The sequence below is a fragment of the Salmo salar genome, chromosome ssa27, assembly GCF_905237065.1.
Source record: "Salmo salar chromosome ssa27, Ssal_v3.1, whole genome shotgun sequence".
NCBI lineage: Eukaryota > Metazoa > Chordata > Actinopteri > Salmoniformes > Salmonidae > Salmo > Salmo salar.
The window spans coordinates 14859091-14881853 of record NC_059468.1 but is presented as its reverse complement, the minus strand read 5'-3'; the positions used below and the strand labels follow the sequence as shown (position 1 = coordinate 14881853).

At 43.0% G+C, this 22763-nt stretch overlaps 2 protein-coding genes across 10 annotated transcripts in view; one reads left to right on the top strand and one right to left on the bottom strand.

The window, feature by feature from the left end:
• The first annotated feature begins 1369 nt into the window (after window positions 1–1369).
• LOC106588568 (lanosterol 14-alpha demethylase) lies at window positions 1370–11367 on the top strand. 2 transcript variants are annotated; one of them, XM_014177710.2, is made up of 10 exons: window positions 1370–1394; window positions 5707–5805; window positions 5989–6165; window positions 6341–6467; window positions 7402–7576; window positions 7873–7992; window positions 8163–8358; window positions 8725–8820; window positions 9093–9261; window positions 9560–11367. In XM_014177710.2, the coding sequence occupies exons 3-10, from the start codon at window positions 6013–6015 to the stop codon at window positions 9736–9738; spliced, it is 1215 nt and encodes a 404-aa protein (XP_014033185.1). In that variant the 5' UTR covers window positions 1370–1394; window positions 5707–5805; window positions 5989–6012; the 3' UTR covers window positions 9739–11367. The 2 variants fall into 2 exon arrangements, with proteins under 2 accessions (XP_014033185.1, XP_014033183.1); XM_014177708.2 differs by lacking the exon at window positions 1370–1394 and adding an exon at window positions 5066–5533.
• Window positions 11368–11543: 176 nt separating this feature from the next.
• Window positions 11544–22763, bottom strand: part of LOC106588567 (A kinase (PRKA) anchor protein 9) — a 142083-nt gene continuing 130863 nt past the window's right edge. For all 8 annotated transcript variants that reach the window (XM_045709244.1, XM_045709243.1, XM_045709248.1 and 5 more), the window contains 15 exons: window positions 21097–21297; window positions 20749–20916; window positions 20297–20435; window positions 19866–20031; window positions 19524–19674; window positions 18965–19321; window positions 17967–18266; window positions 15332–15561; window positions 15074–15179; window positions 14619–14804; window positions 14187–14390; window positions 13778–14010; window positions 13076–13170; window positions 12511–12750; window positions 11544–12323 (listed from right to left, as the gene is read on the bottom strand). In XM_045709244.1, coding sequence (XP_045565200.1) covers window positions 12280–12323; window positions 12511–12750; window positions 13076–13170; window positions 13778–14010; window positions 14187–14390; window positions 14619–14804; window positions 15074–15179; window positions 15332–15561; window positions 17967–18266; window positions 18965–19321; window positions 19524–19674; window positions 19866–20031; window positions 20297–20435; window positions 20749–20916; window positions 21097–21297 — 2820 coding nt within the window. In that variant the 3' untranslated portion in view covers window positions 11544–12279. The remainder of the gene's footprint in view (window positions 12324–12510; window positions 12751–13075; window positions 13171–13777; window positions 14011–14186; window positions 14391–14618; window positions 14805–15073; window positions 15180–15331; window positions 15562–17966; window positions 18267–18964; window positions 19322–19523; window positions 19675–19865; window positions 20032–20296; window positions 20436–20748; window positions 20917–21096; window positions 21298–22763) is intronic.

Genomic DNA, 22763 nt, shown 5'->3' with positions numbered 1-22763 from the left:
AAATACTGCATCCAAAATAACACCGTTTTTTTTACTACAGTAATTTTACTGTGTAACTACAGTTCCAGTGTAGTACACTGCAGTTATTCTACAATTACTGCGTCCAAAATACCACCGTCGACTGCAGTTACTGCACTTTTACGGCAGTTTCAAAATGGCATTATTTTTGTGTAAGGCGAGGGTGAATGGGCAAGACAAAAGATTTAAGTGCCTTTGAACAGGGTATGGTAGTGTGAAGAACTGCTGTTGGGTTTTTCACGCACAACAGTTTCCTGTGTGTATCAACAATTGTCAACCACCTAAAGGACATTCAGCCAACTTGACATAACTGTGGGATGCATTTTTTGTCAACATTGGCCAGTATCCCCATGGAACGTTTTCAACACCTTGTGGAGTTAATGCCCCAACGAATTCAGGCTGTTCTGAGGGCAGTACTGAGTGCAACTCAATATTACGAAGGTGTTATTAATGTTTTGTAAACTAAGATCCTGATTGCATACTTGCCTAGTCACTTTTACCCCTATCTACATGTACATGCTGAATTACCTTAACTACCTCGTATCCCTGCACATTGACTCAGTACTGGTACTCCTTGTATATAGCCTCGTTATTGTTATTTTATTGTGTTACTATTTCCTTTTTTATTTAGCAAATATTTGTCCAACTTTTTAACTCAGCATTGTTGGGCTCATAGGCGCATGTGACCAAAACTATTTAATTTGACTTGAAAATGTTACGTGAGAAATCAGACGAAGGACTGGCAACGGTAACAGCAGTAGCTGCCACATGAGCACACTCTGCTCAAATAAATTACTTAACTTGTCAACAGTACATTCATTTCAAACCACATGAGAAAAATATAACAGTGTGCAAAGCTGTCATCAAGGCAAAGCGTGGAATCTCAAATATAAAATATATTTTATTTCATAGTTTTGATGTCTTCACTATTATTCTACAATGATGAAGAAAAAAAATAAGAAAACCCCTGGAATGAGTAGCTGTGTCCAAACTTTTGACTGGTACTGTACATTTACCAAGTGAAGTCCATAGCAAAATATTGGTTATTGTTTGAACATGTGAATAAATTCAATTGGATATGTATCAACATTGTATGAGAGTGGGTATTGGTGGTTATTAAATAAATTATAATATAAATGTAATCCAGATACTCTATATCCGTGTAAACGACATAAACATAGCCTAGCCTACATCTAGGAATATTGCTTTGAACCGTTCACTGGTATAACAATTTTGATTTCCATTTGACCATTTTGTATTAAATGTCAAGTTTCATGAATTCACGAGGGGCGTATTCATTCCGGAAAACGTTTACCGTTTAATAACCAAGCGGAAACAAACAGAGCAAAACGAGATTTTCTATTGGACAAATTCAGGTAGGTCCCTCGCGTTTTCGTTCCTTTTACTTCTGTTTAATAAACGTTTTGCAATAGAATCGGCGTAATCAATACGCCCCTGTCGCACACGGTTTTAGTAGACTACAGTAGCCAATGAACTTTGAGACACCTAGACCTATTCTAGTCTGTATGTAGTTCAACCAATGTTATTCTCCTCGAGGCATTCTGCTTCACTCGGGCATCTGTAAAATAAAACCCGGAAGTGATATCCCTTACATATTGGCTGTGTTCGAGAGCATCAAAACCGTGATTTATAATGTGTAAATTGTGACTGACTGATCTGCAAACAATAATGAGTAGTTATTTATGATGCAAGCAGTGGCGTGTATTCATGGTTTCCAAGGGATGCCAAGGGAAGCAAGCCCCCCCCCAAAAAAGAATTTTCAGTGGTGTAAAGTACTTAAGGGAAATACTTTAAAAGTACTTTTTACTCCATACATTTTCCCTGACACCCAAAAGTACTCATTATATTTGGTTAGCAAAATGGTCCAATTCACACAATTATCAAGAGAACATCCCTGGTCATCCGTACTGCCTCTGATCTGGCGGACTCACTAAACACAAATGCTTTGTTTGTAAATTATGTCTGAATGTTGGAGAGTGCCCCTGGGTATCCGCCAATAAATGTAAAAAATATATTGTGCTGTCTGGTATGCTTAATATAAAGGAATTTGAAATGGTTTATACTTTTACTTTTGATACTTAAGTACATTTTAGCAATTCCATTTACTTTTGATACATAATTATATTTAAAACCAAATACTTTTAGACTTTTACTCAAGTACTATTTTACTGGGTGACTTTCACTTGAGTCATTTTCTATTAAGGTATCTTTACTTAAGTATGACTATTGAGTACTTTTTCCAACACTGTATATTTTGTCTCTTTTAAAAAAAAAAATGTTCCTTCATTTCGCAAGACGCTGAATGTATCTCACTGGAGAAAGCGCCCCTCTGTCTCTGTATGTGTAGGTATCTATCTGATGCTGTCTGATCAAAAAGAGTATGACATTGTTGCCGCCTGTAGCATTGATTGCAAGGGAAGCCAGCGAACATTTGCCCTCCCTTGATTAAAAAAAAGTATAAAATAATAGCCAATCAGTGTTGAGCTAAACTGAGTGAGCTCAATTGTGAATGGTCCTGGCGCACCAAAAAAAGTTCAAGGGAAGGCAATTTGCATTTGTCTTCACACCAATCACATCAAAAGCAAAACGTCATTGACAGAAACACTTGAATTGTTGCATCTCGTTGTGTCGTTGTCCTCCGGTGGCTAGCTATAGCAAAATTTGTCCCTTTCCTAAATTAGCCATGGATGGAGATTGGGATTTGGATTTGTGGTTTTACTTAATTCTTCGTACTGGCCCTGGAATATAATGGTGATTCTGATCCAACCATAAATGTATACGTTGTGCCCCTGGCCTGAGACGATGGAAGTTCAATATGTACAGTAGCTAGATGTAGTAGGCTAATGTTAGCTGGCTCATCGTTGCCCATGAAAGGAAGTTAGGCTAGCGAGCAAGCATTTTAGCCAGGAAGTCTAGGACAACAAAAATTAAAAGCATGTACTGTATGACAGAGTGATAGACCATTTGGTCAACATGAAAAAGAGGAGGATGGCATTGGTGTTTCTCTACAAGCAGGGTGGGTCAACATGTACTTGCCCGGACTAACGTGCACGCACACATGCGCAGGCACATGCACACACACACACAGAAATCAGAATGATGGATATCATATTTAGCTTACGTTGATTGGACTAAATAGTTTTTGATATATTTTAGTTGATGTTGAAAGTTGAAATGGTGCTGGAATAGTGGAGGCAGCTCCTGTTTTCTTTGTGACTTGCGGTAGGTAAGTCTCCATGGTTCTAAATCAATGGTTGTTTAGTAGTCTGAAAATGCCAGAAACATTAACTTGCTTGACCATGCTGTATGTCATGTATCGGTTTCATGTAATATGCTTTGTTGACTTCACCAGACAAAGGTTGCTCTCAGGTTTTGTGATGAAACAAAGGTGCCATCTTATTGTCTAGGCCTTAGGCCTATATATCATTTTAACCCTCCTGTTGTGTTCGTTTAATGTTAATCAATTCTGTGTTTACGGTCCAAAATGACAACCCCATTATAGCCGATTATAAATCCATAATAATACATATATTATCACCTAACGTTGTGTTAGATCTTTTTTATCAACTTAAGTTCTTGTGAACATTACAGGTTTTGAACTTCTATTTGCTATTTATGTCCTGTAGGCCTCATTGACCTGAGCTCATACAACTCGTTTTTGAGTAAAAAAAAATATGTATGGATTATTGACTATAACAATACTCAGAGGAAACATTTACTTATTTATCACAGACTACTTTGTGTCAAGGTTTAACAAAGGACATTTGTTTTGAAACCATTTCACATTTTTAAATAGTGTCAGGATTTTGTGTCATCAACCTGGGATATGGCGTATCTCGTTGGCCCTGGGATCATCCTGATAACATTTTCAGCCGACAGCCGACCTCTCCTCTCATGTGGGGATGAAGACCAGGACAAATTCCCATTCTTTGACCGGAATGTAACAACAACCTCAGCAGGGCCTTCTTCCTCATCACTGGATTGTTCCACATCGGTTGTCTCTTGGTCTGGATCATATTCTGTGTTGTCTTCAACATCTGACACTTCCTCCTCTAATGCATCTTCACTGTCAGTTTCCTGGCCTCTCCTCCTCACCAGTGTCATGATCAAAGATATGATCAAGAGCCTCACATACAGTATATCGTTTGGTCATTGTGCTGCCACAGAATGAATTGTGAGCAAGGCCTCAAAAAAGCTTTATATACCAGACCTGCCAGAAGAGTTCTATGTATTACTGAAACAATTTTGCAATTGTTTGTGAGAATGCCAACAGGTGTGGTTCCTGTGGGGGAAAGATTCTATTGGGGAAAGGTTCCCGTGGGGGTTGGCATGGAAGCCAGGAAGGGGAGTGAGGTGTGTGTGTGCTCAAACACACATGCATGTGGAGGTCTGGGAGAGGAAGTGTGTCCATCTGATGAATGGACATGTGCCTGAACTCAATTTTATACACTAATTGTAGTCTCACCCATTCATTTCTAATGACTGGTCATTTTTTTTTACCAGGAACACCACAGGTGTACAAAAGTTAAATAAAACACCCAACATTTTATGAAAATCATTAAAAAAAATGTATTTTGTGTGTTCAGGTGCCCTGTGTGGACAAAGTTATGGAACCTTATGACAATCAGATTAAATGAACTACATTTTTCAGAGAGGAAACTTGTAAATCGGTCCAATTCGACCGGAACACAGCAGGAGGGTTAAACATGCATCGCTACTGGACGCAAGTTGATTTGTAGGACAGTTAGTCAGCAATCGCCTGCAGTCGTTTTGATGCTCTCGAGCATCGCACTGTTTTGAGAAGAAATTAAACATTGTCGGGGAGGGTCTCTTCGGCACCGTTGAACCAATCCTGTAAATGTGGAGGAGGAGTTAAAATGTGTCGTCTTGTACTCTGCCATGACATCATATAGCCAGACATCAGTCCAGGTAGTGATAGCCAACCAGAGTGCAGAAAGGCAGCCGCGGAGCTGATGGACACACAGCGAATAGCCAATGAAATGCCTTTATTGGTCAGGCGGGGGTAGGACTAACTTAAAGTCGACAGGTAGAGATGCTGGGAAACAATACTAGCGGTCACTTATCATTTAGTGTTATTGGAGAATAAACTATGCTATTGGAATCAACAAGGATTTGACTGTGCTTTGGGGAACACTATTTTCCGTTTATACAAATAGTCTCGTGCCTTGTAGAAAACCGATTTAGATGGTGTAGAAGTGACAACCGGATTACGGATTTTTTTTTATTTGTTGCAAATGCAAGGAATCTAACGCAGTGGCCTACAATATTTTACAACAAATTGAAACAAACAAAAGACGTGACAATTGCTATGCATTTATATCAAGTTAGTAGTATGCTACTACAAAATACATTCGGGAAATTGAGTGACAACGTGACATCGGTGGTCCTTGCAGTGTTTGTGATCACCCTAACTTTGGGATATATTTCTAAACTGGTGCTAAAACAGTCACAATCTTCTTCCGACGAAGACAAGGTACGTTATGTACATGAACAACAAATCAGTTGAGATATATTACATTATTATTAGAGCTGCGACAGTGAATGTTATAGTTGCATGCCGCATTCATAGACTATTGCATATTGTGCATAATCAATTGTCTTGTGTATTTTATTCCTGTATCTAAATGAACGTTTTTATTTTCTCAGAAATACCCACCATACATACCTTCTAGCATTCCATTTCTGGGTCATGCCATAGCATTTGGGAAAAGTCCCATTGAATTTCTGGAGAACGCATATGAAAAGGTAAGAATACAGTACTGCTGCAAAGTATACTTTGGTGCTCTAAGTGCTACTTACTTTTGTTTACAAAATGTTAGGTAACTTTTCCTATCATACAGCTTCTGAACGTTACTGGTGTATAGTGCCATTTGAAAGTGCCCGTTATAGTAGGTGCTAAAACAAGGTTTATGTTCTTTATATTCACAGTATGGGCCCGTTGTCAGCTTTACCATGGTGGGCAAAACCTTTACCTACCTTCTGGGTAGTGAGGCTGCCACACTGATGTTCAACAGCAAGAACGAAGATCTCAATGCAGAGGATGTCTATTCTCGATTGACCACGCCAGTTTTTGGCAAAGGGGTTGCATACGATGTACCTAACCATGTAAGCAAATAAATACTTACTCAGATACTCCCATTCGCACTCACAAATGTAGAGAATTTCCCCCCCACATAAAGAAGTCTTGCCAGAAGTTTGTTTGTCCTTAGTTTATGAGCTGAAACAAAGTATTCATTTAGCAAATTGAGCGAATTATTTTGCCACTCATTTTCTTTTGTAGATTTTCCTGGAACAGAAGAAGATGTTTAAGACAGGACTGAACATTGCCCATTTCAAACAGCACGTTGAAATCATCGAGGAGGAAACTAAAGAGTACTTTTCAAGATGGGGAGACAGCGGGGAAGAAAGTAAGATGACAGAGACATTACAACCGGTCTGATCTTTTCACATGGAATACTGTAGAAACTAAATCCAAATGCCCAGCTCCAAATCGACCTCTAGTCCCTACTGTGGCCACTTAATGTAGACCTTAAAGGATTGAAAAGATGTTAGCAGAATTACACATTTTCCACTTGGCATATCAGATTGCAAAGTGGAATTATTAGTACACTATACTTATCCAATCCTTTCAGACCTATAAGAGCTCACGGGGTAGGGACTTGGGTGAAGTACAATGTCAACTGTTCAGAAAATGACCCATTCAGCACAATTTCCCATCAACGAGTTCTCAAATAATACCTCATTATAACAAAATCAAATCAAAGTGTATTAGTCGCGTACACAGACTTGCAGATGTTATCGCAGGTGCAGCGAAATGCTTGTTTTTAGCTCCAACAGTGCAGTAATACTTAGCAATACAAAACAATACACATGTAATCAATGTGTTGTAACTACTGTAATACAGTTTGAACCTTGCCATCCATTTTAAGATAGTTCCTTTTTTTCTGTAAAGGTAGGGTAGCGATATGACATAACAGAGCGACTTCTGACATGAACAAAAAGAGTAACAAGCAAGAGGCTAATCTAGTCAAAATGTGTTGTCACGTACTGTAGCTATTACGTTGCTCAAGAGTGCATTGATCTCCCATGCACAGATGCTTAATGGGTTGCTAATGACTGCAGTCTTTTGCTTCACACTCTTGCTAGAATCTGTTTGCGAGGCATCGCTGTTTATGACGACGTCATATCACTTGTTACACGTCATAACATTTGAGCCGTACGGCACAGTCAAAGTTATCCAGTCCGTAATCCTGACCTCTTTTCTCTTTCTCTCACTCATTTCATCTCCATCTCTCTCACTCCTCCCTGTCTTTCCATCTCTTCCTCTCCTCCCTCTCTCAGACCTGTTTGAGGCCCTGTCGGAGCTGATCATCCTGACGGCCAGTGCCTGTCTGCATGGGAAGGAGATCCGCAGCATGTTGGACGAGAAGGTGGCCCAGCTCTACGCAGACCTGGACGGGGGCTTCAGCCATGCTGCCTGGCTACTGCCCGGCTGGCTGCCGCTGCCCAGTTTCAGGTAAGAGAAAGACTTTATTCATACTGTCCTCTCAACCAAGGGTCAATTCAAACTGCTCCACCTTCAGGTTAGGTTTTGTGTGTGAAAGACCAAGTTAGACTGAGTTACCAGAATGGTTGCTGGAAATTATCATTCTTGAAACTTCATTTATACTGTCTTGTTCTATCCTCAGGTTAGGGTTCTGGGTGATAGACTGAGTTGGACTTAATTCTACTGTATTCATTCTGTAATAGCAATATGAGAATGTCTTATTTCGTTAAGGCAGGAAAAAAACAAGTTTTGTCATTTTTGTACAGACGAAGGGACAGAGCACACAGGGAGATCAAGAACATCTTCTACAAAGTCACCCAGAAACGCAGAAGCTCTGGAGAGAAAGTGGACGACATGCTGCAGACCCTCATAGATGCCACCTACAAGTACGACCTAAGTGGGACAGATGCCAGTATTAATACATATGGGACAAGTATCTATGCCTCCCCACAGGACTGAAGTGAATGGGCATTTGGTTTAAAGGTGTTCTACAACTGTTGAACCGTTTTAGACTGATTCCTCATTTCAGTCCTAACTATTTCTGCCTTTTTTAAAGGGATGGGCGGCCCCTGAATGATGATGAGATAGCAGGCATGCTGATTGGTCTACTCCTGGCTGGACAGCACACATCCTCCACCACTAGTTCCTGGTTGGGCTTCTTTCTGGGCAAAGATAAGGCCCTACAGGACCGCTGCTACGCTGAACAGAAAACAGCATGTGGAGAAGACCTGCCCCCACTTAACTTTGACCAGGTCAGAATCCATAACTGGCATATTGCCAACTGCACATAAATAGCCATAGATTACACTAGAACTTTGTTGTTGAAAATATGAATAATGTTTTTACACTGGCTTACAAATGTGTTAAGACTATATTTACATAATTACGTTAAATACATTTAGATAAATTATTTTGTTGAAACTTATTAAGATCATAGAATGTGGTCAAAAAATAAACTACTTTAAAACTAGGTAATTGGATATTGTATGTGAGCAACTTCAGTTTAGAACCGTTTCTCTAGACTGCTAAACCATAAGTTCAGCTATTCATTTGGACAGTTTTGATCGTTGAAATATTTGCCATTGATCTTTACTTACCTGGTCCTGTTCATTCATCAGCTGAAGGACCTGACTTTGTTGGACCGCTGTTTGAAAGAGACCCTCCGACTACGTCCACCCATCATGACCATGATGAGAATGGCACGCTCTCCGCAGGTAAGATCGATGTCATTATTTGTTGGGCGGTTACGAATGCCCATTAAATTATTCCTACTACCTTCATAGACATGGTTTCAATTCCCTTATAATATCAGTAAATAAATAAAAAATCTAACATTTTGGACACCGAATTTGAGCCATAATGTAAATTGCCCATATATATTTTTTTATTTTGAAATGGAATGGAGCCCCAACCCAGATAAATGCATGTGTATAATAGGTGAGTGACCATTGAACAACCCTGACCCTTTACTTCCATCCACCCCCAGACTGCAGCAGGATATACCATCCCAGCCGGCCACCAGGTGTGCGTGTCCCCAACGGTCAACCACCGTCTGCAGGACACCTGGACAGAGAGGATGGAGTTCAGGCCTGACCGCTACCTCAATGATAACCCTGCCGCAGTTGAGAAATTTGCCTATGTGCCCTTTGGAGCCGGTAAGAATATTTTTTTGTTATTTCCTCCCTTTTAACAGCATGTAATAAGTTAGGTGATCTGCCATCTTTAAGAGAAAACAGAAGTGTCAAAGCATATACACAATGGTAGGGGAAACAGCTGTCATACAGTGTGTTTTCATGTGTAAATAAGTATTTTGTCAGTAAGTGGGGCTCTTGCTCAATATATACAAATATGGATTTCACTACCATACAAGCTGTCTCATGCCACAAAGTATCACCTGATTTTACCCTCATTACCATGACTCATTAAAAAACACTGATGTTCTCTGTCTTCTAGGCCGTCACCGCTGCATTGGGGAGAACTTTGCCTATGTTCAGATCAAGACCATCTGGTCTACCATGCTGCGCCTTTTCGAATTTGACCTGGTCGATGGCTACTTCCCCACAATCAACTACACAACCATGATCCATACCCCACACAACCCCGTCATCAGATACAAGAGGAGGCAACACTAAGAGACACTGAGCGCAAAACACAGTAGAGAAAAAAAAAAGAGGTTACACCCAGGAGAAGAGCAAGGCTTTGTCCAAAATGGCTTCCTATTCTATTGTGTACTCATTTTGTCCAGAGCGTCATAGGACTGCGGCCAAAAGTAGTGCATTATATAGGAAATAGGGAGCCATTTCAGATTTCCCCCAACAAACAACCTTACTTAACTTAAATGGTTTGATTTAGAGAAAATTATTGTACTTGAATTTAGGAACTGTGCAAGTTAATGCACAGAGTTCTGTGCGGAAATCAAACAACTTTACTATGTGTTGCCCCCACCTTATGTTTGCCTTGTTTTTTAGTTGTTAGAATGTACACTGAATCAGTTTGTTTCTTCACTAATGGCTTCTCTTTAGTAGTCTGATCCCAAATTAGATCTGTTTGTGCAGTCATGCCAATGCCCATAGGATTTGGCTTCAGTATACAGCACAAACAGATCTCTCCCAAGGCTTCATCTTTTGGCCATTCTATTTCAACTGTCATAGTAATACATATACAGTGAGCTCCAAAAGTATTGGGACAGTAATACATTTTTTGTTGTTTTGGCTCTGTACTCCAGCACTTTGGATTTGAAATGATACAATAACTATGATATTTATGTCTCTGTAACTTTGAGGTTAAAGTGCAGACTGTCAGCTTTAATTTGGTCCCCCCCAATTTTAAGGGACCAAAAGTATTGGGACAAATTCTCTTATGTGTTTTAAAGTAGTCAAATGTTTAGTATTTGGTCCCATATTCCTAGCATGCAAAGATTACATTAAGCTTGTGACTGCAAACTTGTTGGATGCACTTGCTAATAGTTTTGGTTGGGTTTCAGATCATTTTGTGCCCTATATAAATAAATGGTAGATAATGTATTGTGTCATTTTGGAGTCACATTTATTGTAGATAACAACAGAATGTTTCTAAACACTTATACATTGATGTGGATGCTACCATGATTACAGATAATACTGAATGAATCATGAATAATCAGTGAGAAAGTTAAGAAGCATACATTTCATAGTATCATTTCAAATCCAAAGTGCTGGAGTGCAGAGCCAAAACAACAACCAACGTGTCACTGTCCCAATACTTTTGGTGCTCAGCTTCCACTGTCTGAAATGTGATATAGAGTCTCCTGTGTGTATGAGTGATACTATTACAGTAAGGATGGATATTACTGGAGTAAAAAACACTGCCTTTTACAGAGCAATGAGAAATAGTAAAACCACTGATCCTTATCCATTGATTCATAGAGATCAGTGATCAAACTGACGAGCACTGACTTTGTATGTACTACTGTCCATATAATTGTACAAAGATAGAGAACCTGGGCTGGGTCAAACAAAGAAAACGGACTTGAAACATGGAGGGACAACCTGCACTTGCTCAATGAGACACATTTCAGTTTTCTGTTGTGTGCCCTAATAAACACGACTAAGTGTATTGAGTGGAAATGTTGGACGGTCAGGGTAATATGGGTTTGACCCATGTAGTGCCTTGACAATGAAATATTATTAGTCAGTTTTGTATTTGATTGATTTGACTATTTGAAGCCTAGTTTTGTGAACATTGGCCCTTTATATATTAAACAAATATATAAATATGTTCAATTTGTCTTTACACCATCATTTTATTGACTGTACATTTCCCCCCATACCAGATTCACATTTTAGCTCAAGTTCTATTTTGTTTTACAACTGTTAGAACTAATTAAATGTGTACCTGTAAAATCAAAATTGTTGTGTTAGTGAAGTTGAATTGAAAAAACCCCTGGTGCGACCACATCTTTCAAGTGTTAAAATTCATATTTATTTCTGTTTTTGACAAAATACCCCGAAAATTCAAAGCTCCTACCTTTACAAAAATATGTCTTCTACAAATTGTCCTCTGTAGTCTGTCCAAGAAACCATTCTAATGAAACACAGCGTGGTGTATATAGATCATGTAGCAGCCTCAACAGTAAAGTCAAATTCTCCATGGCAGAGTTCTCCCAATTCCCGTCCTGGAGAGCTACTGGGTGTGCAGGCTTTTGTTCCAGCCCGGCACTAACCAACATTTCCAAAAATCCATAAATCATGGACTTCTATTTAAGAAACCAGTTACTTTAAATCAGGCGTGTTAGTGCTGGGCTGGAGCAAAGACCTGTACGCCCACCCGGTTCCAGTCCAGGGCTGGAGTTCTCCGGAGAAGCCTGCTCTACGTATTCTTCCACCCACACAAAGTAACATACACAGTATAAATTAAATGAATCCAGGTTTTTCGTTTAAATTAGCATTCCACAAATATACATTTAACGTGATTGTGTTCATCCACAACAAAGAGGCAGACCAAAGTTTACAAACATAGAAGCTGTTTCAAGTGCTGGCGACAAAAAGCTCGATTATAAGATGTCTACACACAAAATATTTTTTGGTCCCCACGTAATATACTGTACACAGCAGAATGATACAAAATACCGAAGCTCAGCACAAGAAAAGGCAACTGAGTTTCTTCAAGCCAGTTCCAGCGTAATTTATAGACTATCATCTTTTTATTCCAAAGTGCAATTGAGCATATGAAGAAGAACCTAGGAAGGGCAAAATGAAGTGGTTTAGATCCCAAGACTGAACTCTTGACAAGAACATTTCAAGCATCATCTGCACATATTTTCTTGGGTGATTGAATGAGAGGGAAATTTCTGCTTTTGTATTACATTATTTAACTCTAGATGGTGTGAAGTAGTACGGTTGGAAGTGTGTGTGCGTGTCTGTTACCTGACTGCACGCTCCCCAGTCTCCTCTGCAGGGCCTCCAGTCTGGAGATGTAGTCGGTGAGCGCTCGGTCAGGGTCGTAGTTCTGGAGGTAGGAGCAGGTCAGAGGGCCAGAGTCCCCAGCCATGTGGAACCTGTGTTGTGCAGAGGAGAGAGCGGACCTGGGGGAGGCCCCTCTCCTCTCTCCGTACACCTCCACACTCCCCGGTTGCAGGTAGGGTGAATCTGTTCTCACCTCATTACCTGAAGAGGAAGAGAGACAGTTGTCAGTCCTCTGTGGGGGGGGGTTTCTCTCACAAAACAGGATCAATGAGTCAGTCAATGAAAAGGTAACTATACATTTTCTGCTTTGCATTGAACCTGGCATTTTAGAATATTCAGGTTACTTATTTAGGTTAGCTAGTATTGTGGACCACCTGATCAATCAGCACTTCATTGACTGCAAGTGTGTAAGTCTAGTTTAGCCTAGCTTGATTCTTTACCATTTAACTCAACCAGTCCATTCATGTGATTTTCCCAGTATACTTTCCTGGTGTTGGGATAGTGTGAGGAAATGTAATTTCCATACCCGTTGACTGCCCCAGGCCATTTCTGTTCACGTTGACAGATGTTATGGAGCTCATCCCCGTAGTTTTATGCCATCGCTTGACCAGGAAACGCATCCTGGAAGAACAGAACAGTACGATTCAAAAATGTGCTAGAGCACGTGTCAAACTCGTTCCACGGAGGGCCGAGTGTACGCAAGATTTCGCTCCTCCCTTATACTAGATTGATTTAAGGTCACTGATTAGTATGAAACTCCCCTCCCTGGTTGTCTAGGTCCTAATCAAAATGAAGACACTAGGCCCTCCATGGAATGAGTTTAACAACCCCATTAGAGTACAGAGGGCCATTAGCCTACGGTACAATCAGAACAATCCATCTGTGTTTATTAAAATAACTACTGATATTGTATGATGCTGTATGAACTCATAATAACAGTCGTTCACAATCCAGCACCTGTTTTGAAGTAATAACTAATCAGCTATAAACTTGATTAAGGTTTTTAATAAGTAGAATTTAGCTATAAGCTCATCATAAAGGTCTTTAAACTGCAGAGCATTATAAATTAGAAGCTATACCCTCACAACAACAACAGTCTATGCTGCTCTGTTGACCAGCAGAGGGCGACATGCTAACAATAAAACTCATATGATCATAAGCAACCAGCTATCCTATAGCCTCCAAACAGGTGCAACGCCATCCTACCACTCCAGTTCCAATTGTTTACCTGGAGAGGGCGATGGAGACGCGGACGGCCGAGCGGAAGCGCGTCAGCCCCCGGCGGCTCTGTGTCAGGGACTCCAGGCTGCAGTGGGAGGGCCGGCTGCCCATGCGGGCGATGATCAACAGCGTGGCTTCCTCGCACTCCTGGAAGCCGCCGAGCAGCAGCAGCAAGTACTTCTTCTGGTAGATGAGGGCCTTGCGGAAACTCTCGGAGCGTAGGTACTTGCCATATATCTTCTGGAGAAGGGGAATAGGAGAGAGAGAAAGGAGGGTTAAAAAAGTGTATGATAGTTAAGTGGGTTGTATAGATGTGCAACAACGTATTTGCTATTCAACTTTGACAAAGAGTGGAAAAGCGGTAGATTTGAAAGAGGTAAGTGTCATGGAGAAATTCAGGGCAGATTTGAGCTCACCGTCAGTGTGGAGTTGTCTGCCTCCGGTCCAGTTATGTCTCTGAGGGACTCTGTCCTGATCTCTCCTCTGAGTCGGGTCACCTCTGCCTGGGCTAGACGTAGGACCTTCTCCAGCCGGCTCCTCTCCCTGGTCCAGGCTTCGCGTTCCGACGAGAACAGAACGCTGGCCGCCTCCTGCTGCTTGTCCACACCACCTTTCCTGGACTGGAGGGATAGAGGTTGAGAGGGGTCGTGTTAAGTTGGTGCAAATTAAAGCAATGTCTCCACAAGCGACTTCTCTGCCATTTCTAGGTGCCTCCGCAATCCAGCATTGTACTCTGTCCCATGTCCCTAAATTCCGACCTGCCACTGGCCTTGTATAGTATTAGACTAGTGTTGTACTGATCCCAGACCCGTCACTAGCCCTTAACTGCATCTAGTATTGTAACTCACGATGCCCCCTGATCCCAGACCAGCCTGTCGGTAGCGTCGAAGCTCGTCCTCCAGGCGGAGGGTCTGGTTGCGCAGATCGTTCTTCTCCTCTGTCAGGCGGCTGACGAAGCCTGTGAGCTCAGCATTCTGCCTCAGCAGCCGCTCTGTCAGGGAGCTGGACTGGCCACCAGCCACAAGGGCGGTGTTCTGTAGACACAGCAGAGAAGAAATACCAGTGCTCACTAGCCACTGAAGTCATACAAATACTCTATACATCAAGCAGAGTAGCTTCCTCCTACATGTGCAGGTGATGGGCAGAGGGTTACTATTTAAGTTTGACTAAGACTGTAGTTTGTTTCCTGTTGTGTTTTCTACGTGGTTTATGTATATAATGTGTGAGCTGTGCTAAGATATTTTTGTAGGACAATAAACATCAATCTAATCTAAGTGGTCTGAAATGAGAAGTGTCAATTCACCGAGGGGACCAAGGGGAGCTCTGAAGACTGCTGCAGCATAGTGATGACCTCATCAATGTTCGTCTGCAGCCACGGCAGTCCTTCACTGTCCACCTCTGTAGTCAGCCTGCACACACAAGCATCAATCCACACAACATAAATCTTCACCTGCACATATATTTACCAGTCACTACAACAGTTCACTTCAATCAAATGTTGAAGTAATGAATATAATGTACAAATGTTTTGAGACAAAGTTGTTAAGAAATTGTGACATACCTGCCAGAGCCCTTGCTGACCATGGCTCGGATCTTGGCTGCAATGAGCTGCAGTTTGCCCAAGACCTTGTCTGAGTGTTTGGGGTCATGGTGGGGGGCGAGGTTGCCCCCTGTCCCAGTGACATTGAGGAGGGAAGGTGTGCTGGGGTTGACAGTCAGCGTGTCGCCAGACTTCTGCTTGAACACCCAGTCTCTGGTCCGGTCTGTGGGCTCACCTTGCCACACAGCCTGCTACAGTCACAGACATACAGAAATGTCATTATGATGATCACTTACCATTCAGAGCCTGCAGGTTATAAAAAATTATAAAAACTGGGTGGTTCGAGCCCTGAATGCTGATTGGCTGACAGCCGTAGCATATCAGACCATATACCCGGCTATGACAAAACATTTATTTGTACTTCTCTAATTACATTGGTAATCGGTTTATAATAGGATTAAGGTACCTCAGTGGAATATGGCCAATATATGACAGCTTTTAGCCGTCATATATTGGCCATATATCACACCCCCTCCGGCATTATTGCTTAAATATACAGACATTCTGAAAGTATTCAGACCCCTTACATTTTTCCCCATTTAATTACGTTACAGCCTTGTTCTAAAATTTATTAAATCTACAAACAATACCTCATAATGACAAAGCAAAAACAGGTTTTTAGAAATGCTGGCACATTTATAAAAAAAAAAAAAAAACTGAAATTGACCATTTACATAAGTATTCAGACCCTTTACTCCGTACTTTGTCGAAGCACCTTTGGCAGTGATTATAGCCTCAAATCTTCTAGGGTATGACGCTACAAGCCTGGCACACCTGTATTTGGGGAGTTAATCACATTCTTCTCTGCAGATCCTCTCAAGCTCTGTCAGCTTGGATGGGGAGCGTCGCTGCACAGCTATTTTCAGGTCTCTCCAGAGATGTTTGATCGGGTTCAAGTCCTGGGTTTGGCTGGGCCACTCAAGGACATTCAGATATTTGTCCCGAAGCCACTCCTGAGTTGTCTTGGCTTTGTGCTTAGTGTCATTGTCCTGTTGGAAGGTGAACATTTGCCCCAGTCTGAGGTCCTGAGCACTTTGGAGCAGGTTCATCTAGGATCTCTCTATACTTTGCACTGTTCATCTTTCATTAGATCCTGACTAGTCTCCCAGTCCCTGCCGCTGAAAAACATCCCCACAGCATGATGCTGCCACCACCATGCTTCACCGTAGAGATGGTGCCAGGTTTCCTCCAGATGTGACGCTTGGCATTCAGGCCAAAGAGTTCAATCTTGGTTTCATCAGACCAGATAATATTGTTTCTCATGGTCTAGGAGTCCTTTAGGTGTCTTTTGGCAAACTCCAAACTGTCATATGCCTTTTACTGAGGAGAGGCTTCCTTCTGGCCACTCCACCATAAAGGCCTGATTGGTAGAGTGCTGCAGAGATGGTTGTCCTTCTGGAAGGTTCTTCCATCTCCACAGAGGAACTCTGGAGCTCTGTCAGAGTGACCATCAGATTCTCGCTCACCTCTCTGACCAATGCCCTTCTCCCCCGATTGCTCAGTTTGGCCAGGCGGCCAGCTCTAGGAAGAGTCTTGGTGGTTCCAAACTTCTTCCATTTAAGAATGATGGAGGCCAGTGTGTTCTTGGGGAACATCCACGCTGCAGACATTTTTTGGTACCCTTTCCCAGATCTGTGCCTCGACAAAATCATGTCTCGGGGCCCTACAGACAATTCCTTTGACCTCATGGCTTGGTTTTTGCTCTGACATGCACTGTCAACTGTGGGTCCTTATATAGACAGGTGTGTGCCTTTCCAAATCATGTCCAATCAATTAAATTTACCACAGGTGGACTCCAATCAAGTTGTAGAAACATCTCAATGATGATCAATGGAAAAAGGATACACCTGAGCTCAAGCCTGAGTCTCCAAGTAAAGGGTCTGAATAGGTACCGTTTTTGTATTTTTAATACATTTGCAAAAAATTCAAAAAAACTGTTTTTGCTTTGTCTTTATGGGGCATTGTGTGTAGATTGATGAGGGAAAAAATGGCAAGGGGTCTGAATACTTTCCGAATGCACCGTATGCGTGATTGTCACATACATGGATAGGTGCAGTTAAATGTGTTGTTTTACAGGGTCAGCAATAGTAGTACGGTGCCTGGAGCCAATTATGGGTTAAGTGCCTTGCTCAAGGACAGACAGACAGACTTTTGTTATCTTGACAGCTCTGGTAATCGAACCAGCAACCCTTTGGTTACTGGCCCAATGCTCTAACCGCTAGGCTATCTGCCACCCCTAGACACATAGCTTAAATAACCAATAACTGGCCCAAATTGTGGGTTATCCTACATTATTATTCTGTTGCTGAGTATAAAACAGCACCACGTTAACATTATTATCTATAATGGATTATCATACAGGGCCTGTTGCTTAGAGCAGCACAGCACAACAGAGTTAACAAGGCTAAGTACTATTGATTATTTTATCATACATAGCTGGGTTCTAACAACAAGACAGGCTAATAGATGCAATATCGTAGTATCAATAGCTAAAACATATTTTCTTTAAAACAATTAAATTATACTATCTGACACTAAAGCGCTGTATTTGGTTCATTCAAAGTGTATGAATGTAGGATATATAAATGTCACCTACGTTTTGGTTATCAGGCTGCTGCTGCGTCCCGCTCCTCTCCCCCTCTCTTGTCTCTCCCAGCTGAACCACTCTCTCCTGGAGCCTCTCCTTCTCTTGCTCCAGCCGCTTCCCCTGCTGCACCTCTCTCTTCAGCTGCTCCATGGCTTCCCGTGCCTGCTCCCCCAGGCTTTCCAGCTGGCCCTTGGCCTCCCGCAGAGCCTCCTGGTCCTGGCATGACCTCTGAGCTGCAGAGGTTAGCTCCTCCTCCCATTGCACCGCCGCCAGCTTCTGGGCCTCCACCTCGTCCAGCAGACTAACCACCTGAAGAGGGAATAGATGGTTACAGGATTTAGTGGGAATGCAGAAGTAAAGGTAAATATAGTCACTATAGCAGTAATGCCTATGTAAAGTCGTCATGACAGTTTGGAGAAAGCAGATGCATCACCTGATGAGCCACTTTGTCGCGCAATTTAGTGGCGGTGCAGAATCACATCACATAACTGGTCACAATGCCAACACTATATTTTCGCTAGCACTTCATGTGAATCTCCTGTGTGCAGGGCATTGATAGCAGACTGGCTGACGCGATCCACGTGGCCACACAGCGAGGAAGAGCTGTGACTGACTGGTCGGGACAGGAGGCCGTTTGTTAATGCAATATTCGCTCAGAAATTCTGCAGACTGATTGATTAATTAATTTGAGACCTCTTGTTTGGATTTCAAAATCCAACAGTTGTAATGGAAGGGGGGCTATGTGTGTCCGTGCCTGTGGGTGTTTGAGTGAGAAAGAGACAGAGGAGGAACCAACCAGTCCAAACACAGCCCCCTTCATTATCCACGCATTGTGACGACAACATCAAAACAGCCTTTCCAGACTAAAGTCAGGCGGACTGAGTTAGGCGTTAGCCAGACTACATTGATAGTGGCTTGTATCACATACCCATAGAGCATCATACGACTTGCTGTAACTAGTGTGTATGTACGTGTGCGTCTGCTTCATCTACAAACAAACAGTCCACCTGAGCATGCTTTTTGTCCAGCTCCCTCTGCAGTCCCTCCAGCAGACCTTCGGATGACATCGCCCCTCCCACCACTTCATCCTCCCCCTTCCTAGCCACCTCCCCCTCTGGGTTCTCTCTCCAGGAGGAGCCGTGGTGGCGATGCTCCTTCTCTCTCCCCAGGGCGCTACTCAGCTCCTGGGCCCGGGCTCGCTCTGATACTAGCTGGACATGGAGCTGCGAGGCCTGGGTCTGCAGCCTGGAGCGCTCCTGTTCGGCCTGGAGGGACAGCTGGGAGGAGGACTGGCGCTCCTGGCCTAGGGTTGAGGTCAGCTGGGCTACGAGACTCTGCTGCTCCTCCAGGGCCAGTTTGAGATCCTGGAGGGAAGGGGTGTAAAGACAGAGATACTTGTGAAACACACTTGAGTAGATAATACCCCAGTGCCTAAGGTGAACATATCAGTAAATCACTACATTTAAGTAAACACACACTAAAGTGAAGACATGTGGAAACAAGTAGGCAATTATACCTGAACACACTGGGACACTAGTCTTCTACCTTCACTACAAACTGCCTTACCTCCAGCTCCTCTCTCTCCAGCTCCTCTTTCTTGTCCGATTTACACTTCTCCTTCTCGAAGGCCCACTGCAGCTCTCTGGCCTTCTTCTGTTCGTCTGCCAGTCTGTCCACCAGGGTGTCCACCTCAGCAGCCTTCTGTGACATCTCCGTTCTAGAAACAAAGACAACGACACCGGGCTGGATCCATCCAACAGCAACTAGGAAGGTAAACTACACGTGTGTGTAATACTGAGGCTGGGAAGGGGAGTCGATGTTTGTTTCTGTATCCCTAAATAGTCATACCTGACAATGTTCTGCTCTTTTATGCGTCAAACTGTGTGTGAGCGTGCATTAAAACCTTACCTGACTGTGTCCAGCTCCTTCAGGTGTTTGTACTGGGCCTTGAGCGTGGTCTCCAGCTCTAGTTTGGTCTGGGCCAGCTCTCCCTTCAGCTCCTCCAGGGCCCTGTCAGCCTGCAGCAGAATGTGGGGCTCTGGAACGCCACCTCTCTCCCTCTGCTGCTCAACACCTGAGTGGGATGAACAGCCAGACAAAACAACATGGAAGGCATTAGAATCAGCTGCTGTTTATCCTTTTTTAAATTAATGATATCGGTTGCACTGAGTGGAATAACTGTGACCTCGTCTAAGACAATTTACTGTAGATATTAGTCAGTCAATAAATCAATGAATTTATCCATCCAGCCCCCCCAGCCATTCATCCATCATCCCTATGTGTCCTTACAACTAACACACAAATGTCAGAAGAAACCACTGGAGGGCCAGACTACAGACCATGATTGGATCTGCCTCTCCTGCCAGGCTCCTGGCCTTGGAATTGTTCTAGCTGGGCCCGGAGCTGCCGGACCTCTGTCAGCAAACTGCTTCTGTCTGCAGTCTGAAGCATCCCCATGGCATCTCTGTGATGGGTGTCCTGTAGATACACACAGCCACAGTTTAGCCTTGGAACTTAAAAACAACTGTACACAAATACATATGACCAGGTTTTTCTACAAAGTGGAGAAACAGGCACTACACTAAAATGGCTCAATATTTTTTCTGTTTCCTGTTGGCTATATCCCACTCTCCAGTTAGTTAATATGCTAATAATAACATAAGCAGGTAATGCTAACTTGAGTTTTAAGTGTTTGTTGCTACCGGCTTGGGTAGCCTGTGCTCCAGCTAGTTGAGGCTAATGCTAAGGTTAGCCAGCAGATAGGCTAAAGTATACATCGTTTTTCAGTGACCTGCTCGGCTAGCCTGTGCTCCAGCTGGTTGAGGTGGATGATCGCGTCGCTAGTGTCCAGCAGGTCCAGTCGGGCATAGGCAGCGCTCTTCAGCACACTCCGCTCCCTCACAAACACCTGCTGCACTGCCCCCAGCAGCTCTCCACGCCAGTCCGCACTACCTGGGGTCTGAACATACACATGCACATAGACATGCATATTTAGAGAAAAGGGTTTCTGAATGCTCTATTAAGCCTTAAAAGCTATGTTTCATTTAAACTGCGACCAACAAAACCCCTACTGTGTTTAAGGCAGGCTACCAGCACAAAGTATCCATGCTACAAAGTACAGATGCTATCAGTCCTGTACCTGTGTTTCCCTGCTGTGAGTTTGAATCTGGGTTATGAGGGCCTTGAGGGACTCCACGGTGGCCAGCAAGGCCTCTCTCTCGTTGGGCCAGCCCTGGGAATGGTGGAACAAGCTGGCTGGGTCAGCCTCGCCCTCTGGGATTGGAAGCGCCGACAGGGACAGCACCTGCATGCCCTCCTGGTGCACTTCGCGGAGCAGGTTCTGGAGTGGACACACATGTACAGACATTCATCTCATGAACATTAAACCATGTGCAAACCAGACATCTTCACCAATACACTCAAATTGCCATATAAAGACGTAAGGTTTTACTTCTAATCTACAAAGCATTACATGGGCTTGCTCCTAGCCATCTCTCCGATTTGGTCTTGCCTTACATACCTACACGTACGCTAGGGTCACAAGACGCAGACCTCCTTATTGTCCCTAGAATTTCTAAGCAAACAGCTAGAGGCAGGGCTTTCTCCTATAGAGCTCAATTTTTTTGGAATGGTCTGCCTATCTATGTGAGAGACGCAGACTCGGTCTCGACCTTTACAGTGGCTTGTGAAAGTCTTCACCCCCCTTGGCATTTTTCCTATTTTGTTGCCTTACAACCTGGAATCAAAATAGATTTTTGGGGGGTTTGTATCATTTGATTTACACAATATGGCTACTACTTTGAAGATGCGAAAAAAAAATTTAAATTGTGAAACAAACAAGAAATTAGACAAAAAAACAGAAAACTTGAGCGTGCATAACTATTCACCCCCCCAAAGTTAAACCTTTGTAGAGACACCTTTTGCAGCAATTACAGCTGCACGTCTCTTGGGGTATGTCTCTATAATCTTGGCACATCTAGCCACTGTGATTTTTGAACATTCCTCAAGGCAAAACTGCTCCAGCTCCTTCAAGTTGGACGGGTTCCGCAGGTGTACAGCAATCTTTAAGTCATACCACAGATTCTCAATTGGATTGAGGTCTGGCCTCGACTAGGCCATTCCAACACATTTAAATGTTTTCCCTTAAACCACTCGAGTGTTGCTTTAGCAGTATGCTTAGGGTCATTGTGCTGCTGGAAGGTGAACCTCCGTCCCAGTCTCAAATCTCTGGAAGACTGAAACAGGTTTCCCTCAAGAACGTCCCTGTATTTAGCACCATCCATCATTCCTTCAATTCTGACTAGTTTCCCAGTCCGTGCTGAAGAAAAACATCCCCACAGTATGCTGCCACCACCATGCTTCACTGTGGGGTTGGTATTCTCGGGGTGATGCGAGGTGTTGGGTTTGAGGCAGACATAGCATTTTCCTTGATGGACAAAAAGCTACATTTTAGTCTCATCTGACCAGAGTACCTTTTTCCATAAGTTTGGGGAGTCTCCCACATGCCTTTTGGCGAACACCGAACGTGTTTGCTTATTTTTTTTCTTTAAGCAATGGCTTTTTTCTGACCACTCTTCCATAAAGCCCAGCTCTGTGGAGTGTACGGCTTAAAGTGGCCCTATGGACAGATACTCCAATCTCCGCTGTGGAGCTTTATCTTTGGTCCGTCCCTTTGTTGCCTCTCTGATTAATGCCCTTCTTGCCTGGCCCGTGAGTTTTGGTTGGCGGCCCTCTCTTGGCTGCTTTGTTGTGGTGACATATTCTTTCCATTTTATTTATAATGGATTTAAATGGTACTCCATGGGA

Bases quoted from the DNA above. Each gene is read 5' to 3' on its own strand.
- LOC106588568 (XM_014177708.2), top strand. From the start codon at position 5,369: ATGCATTTATATCAAGTTAGTAGTATGCTACTACAAAATACATTCGGG. The intron at 5,534-5,706 runs GTACGTTATGTA...TTATTTTCTCAG, and splicing joins CTTCTTCCGACGAAGACAAG to AAATACCCACCATACATACC. The intron at 8,821-9,092 runs GTAAGATCGATG...ATCCACCCCCAG, and splicing joins GAATGGCACGCTCTCCGCAG to ACTGCAGCAGGATATACCAT.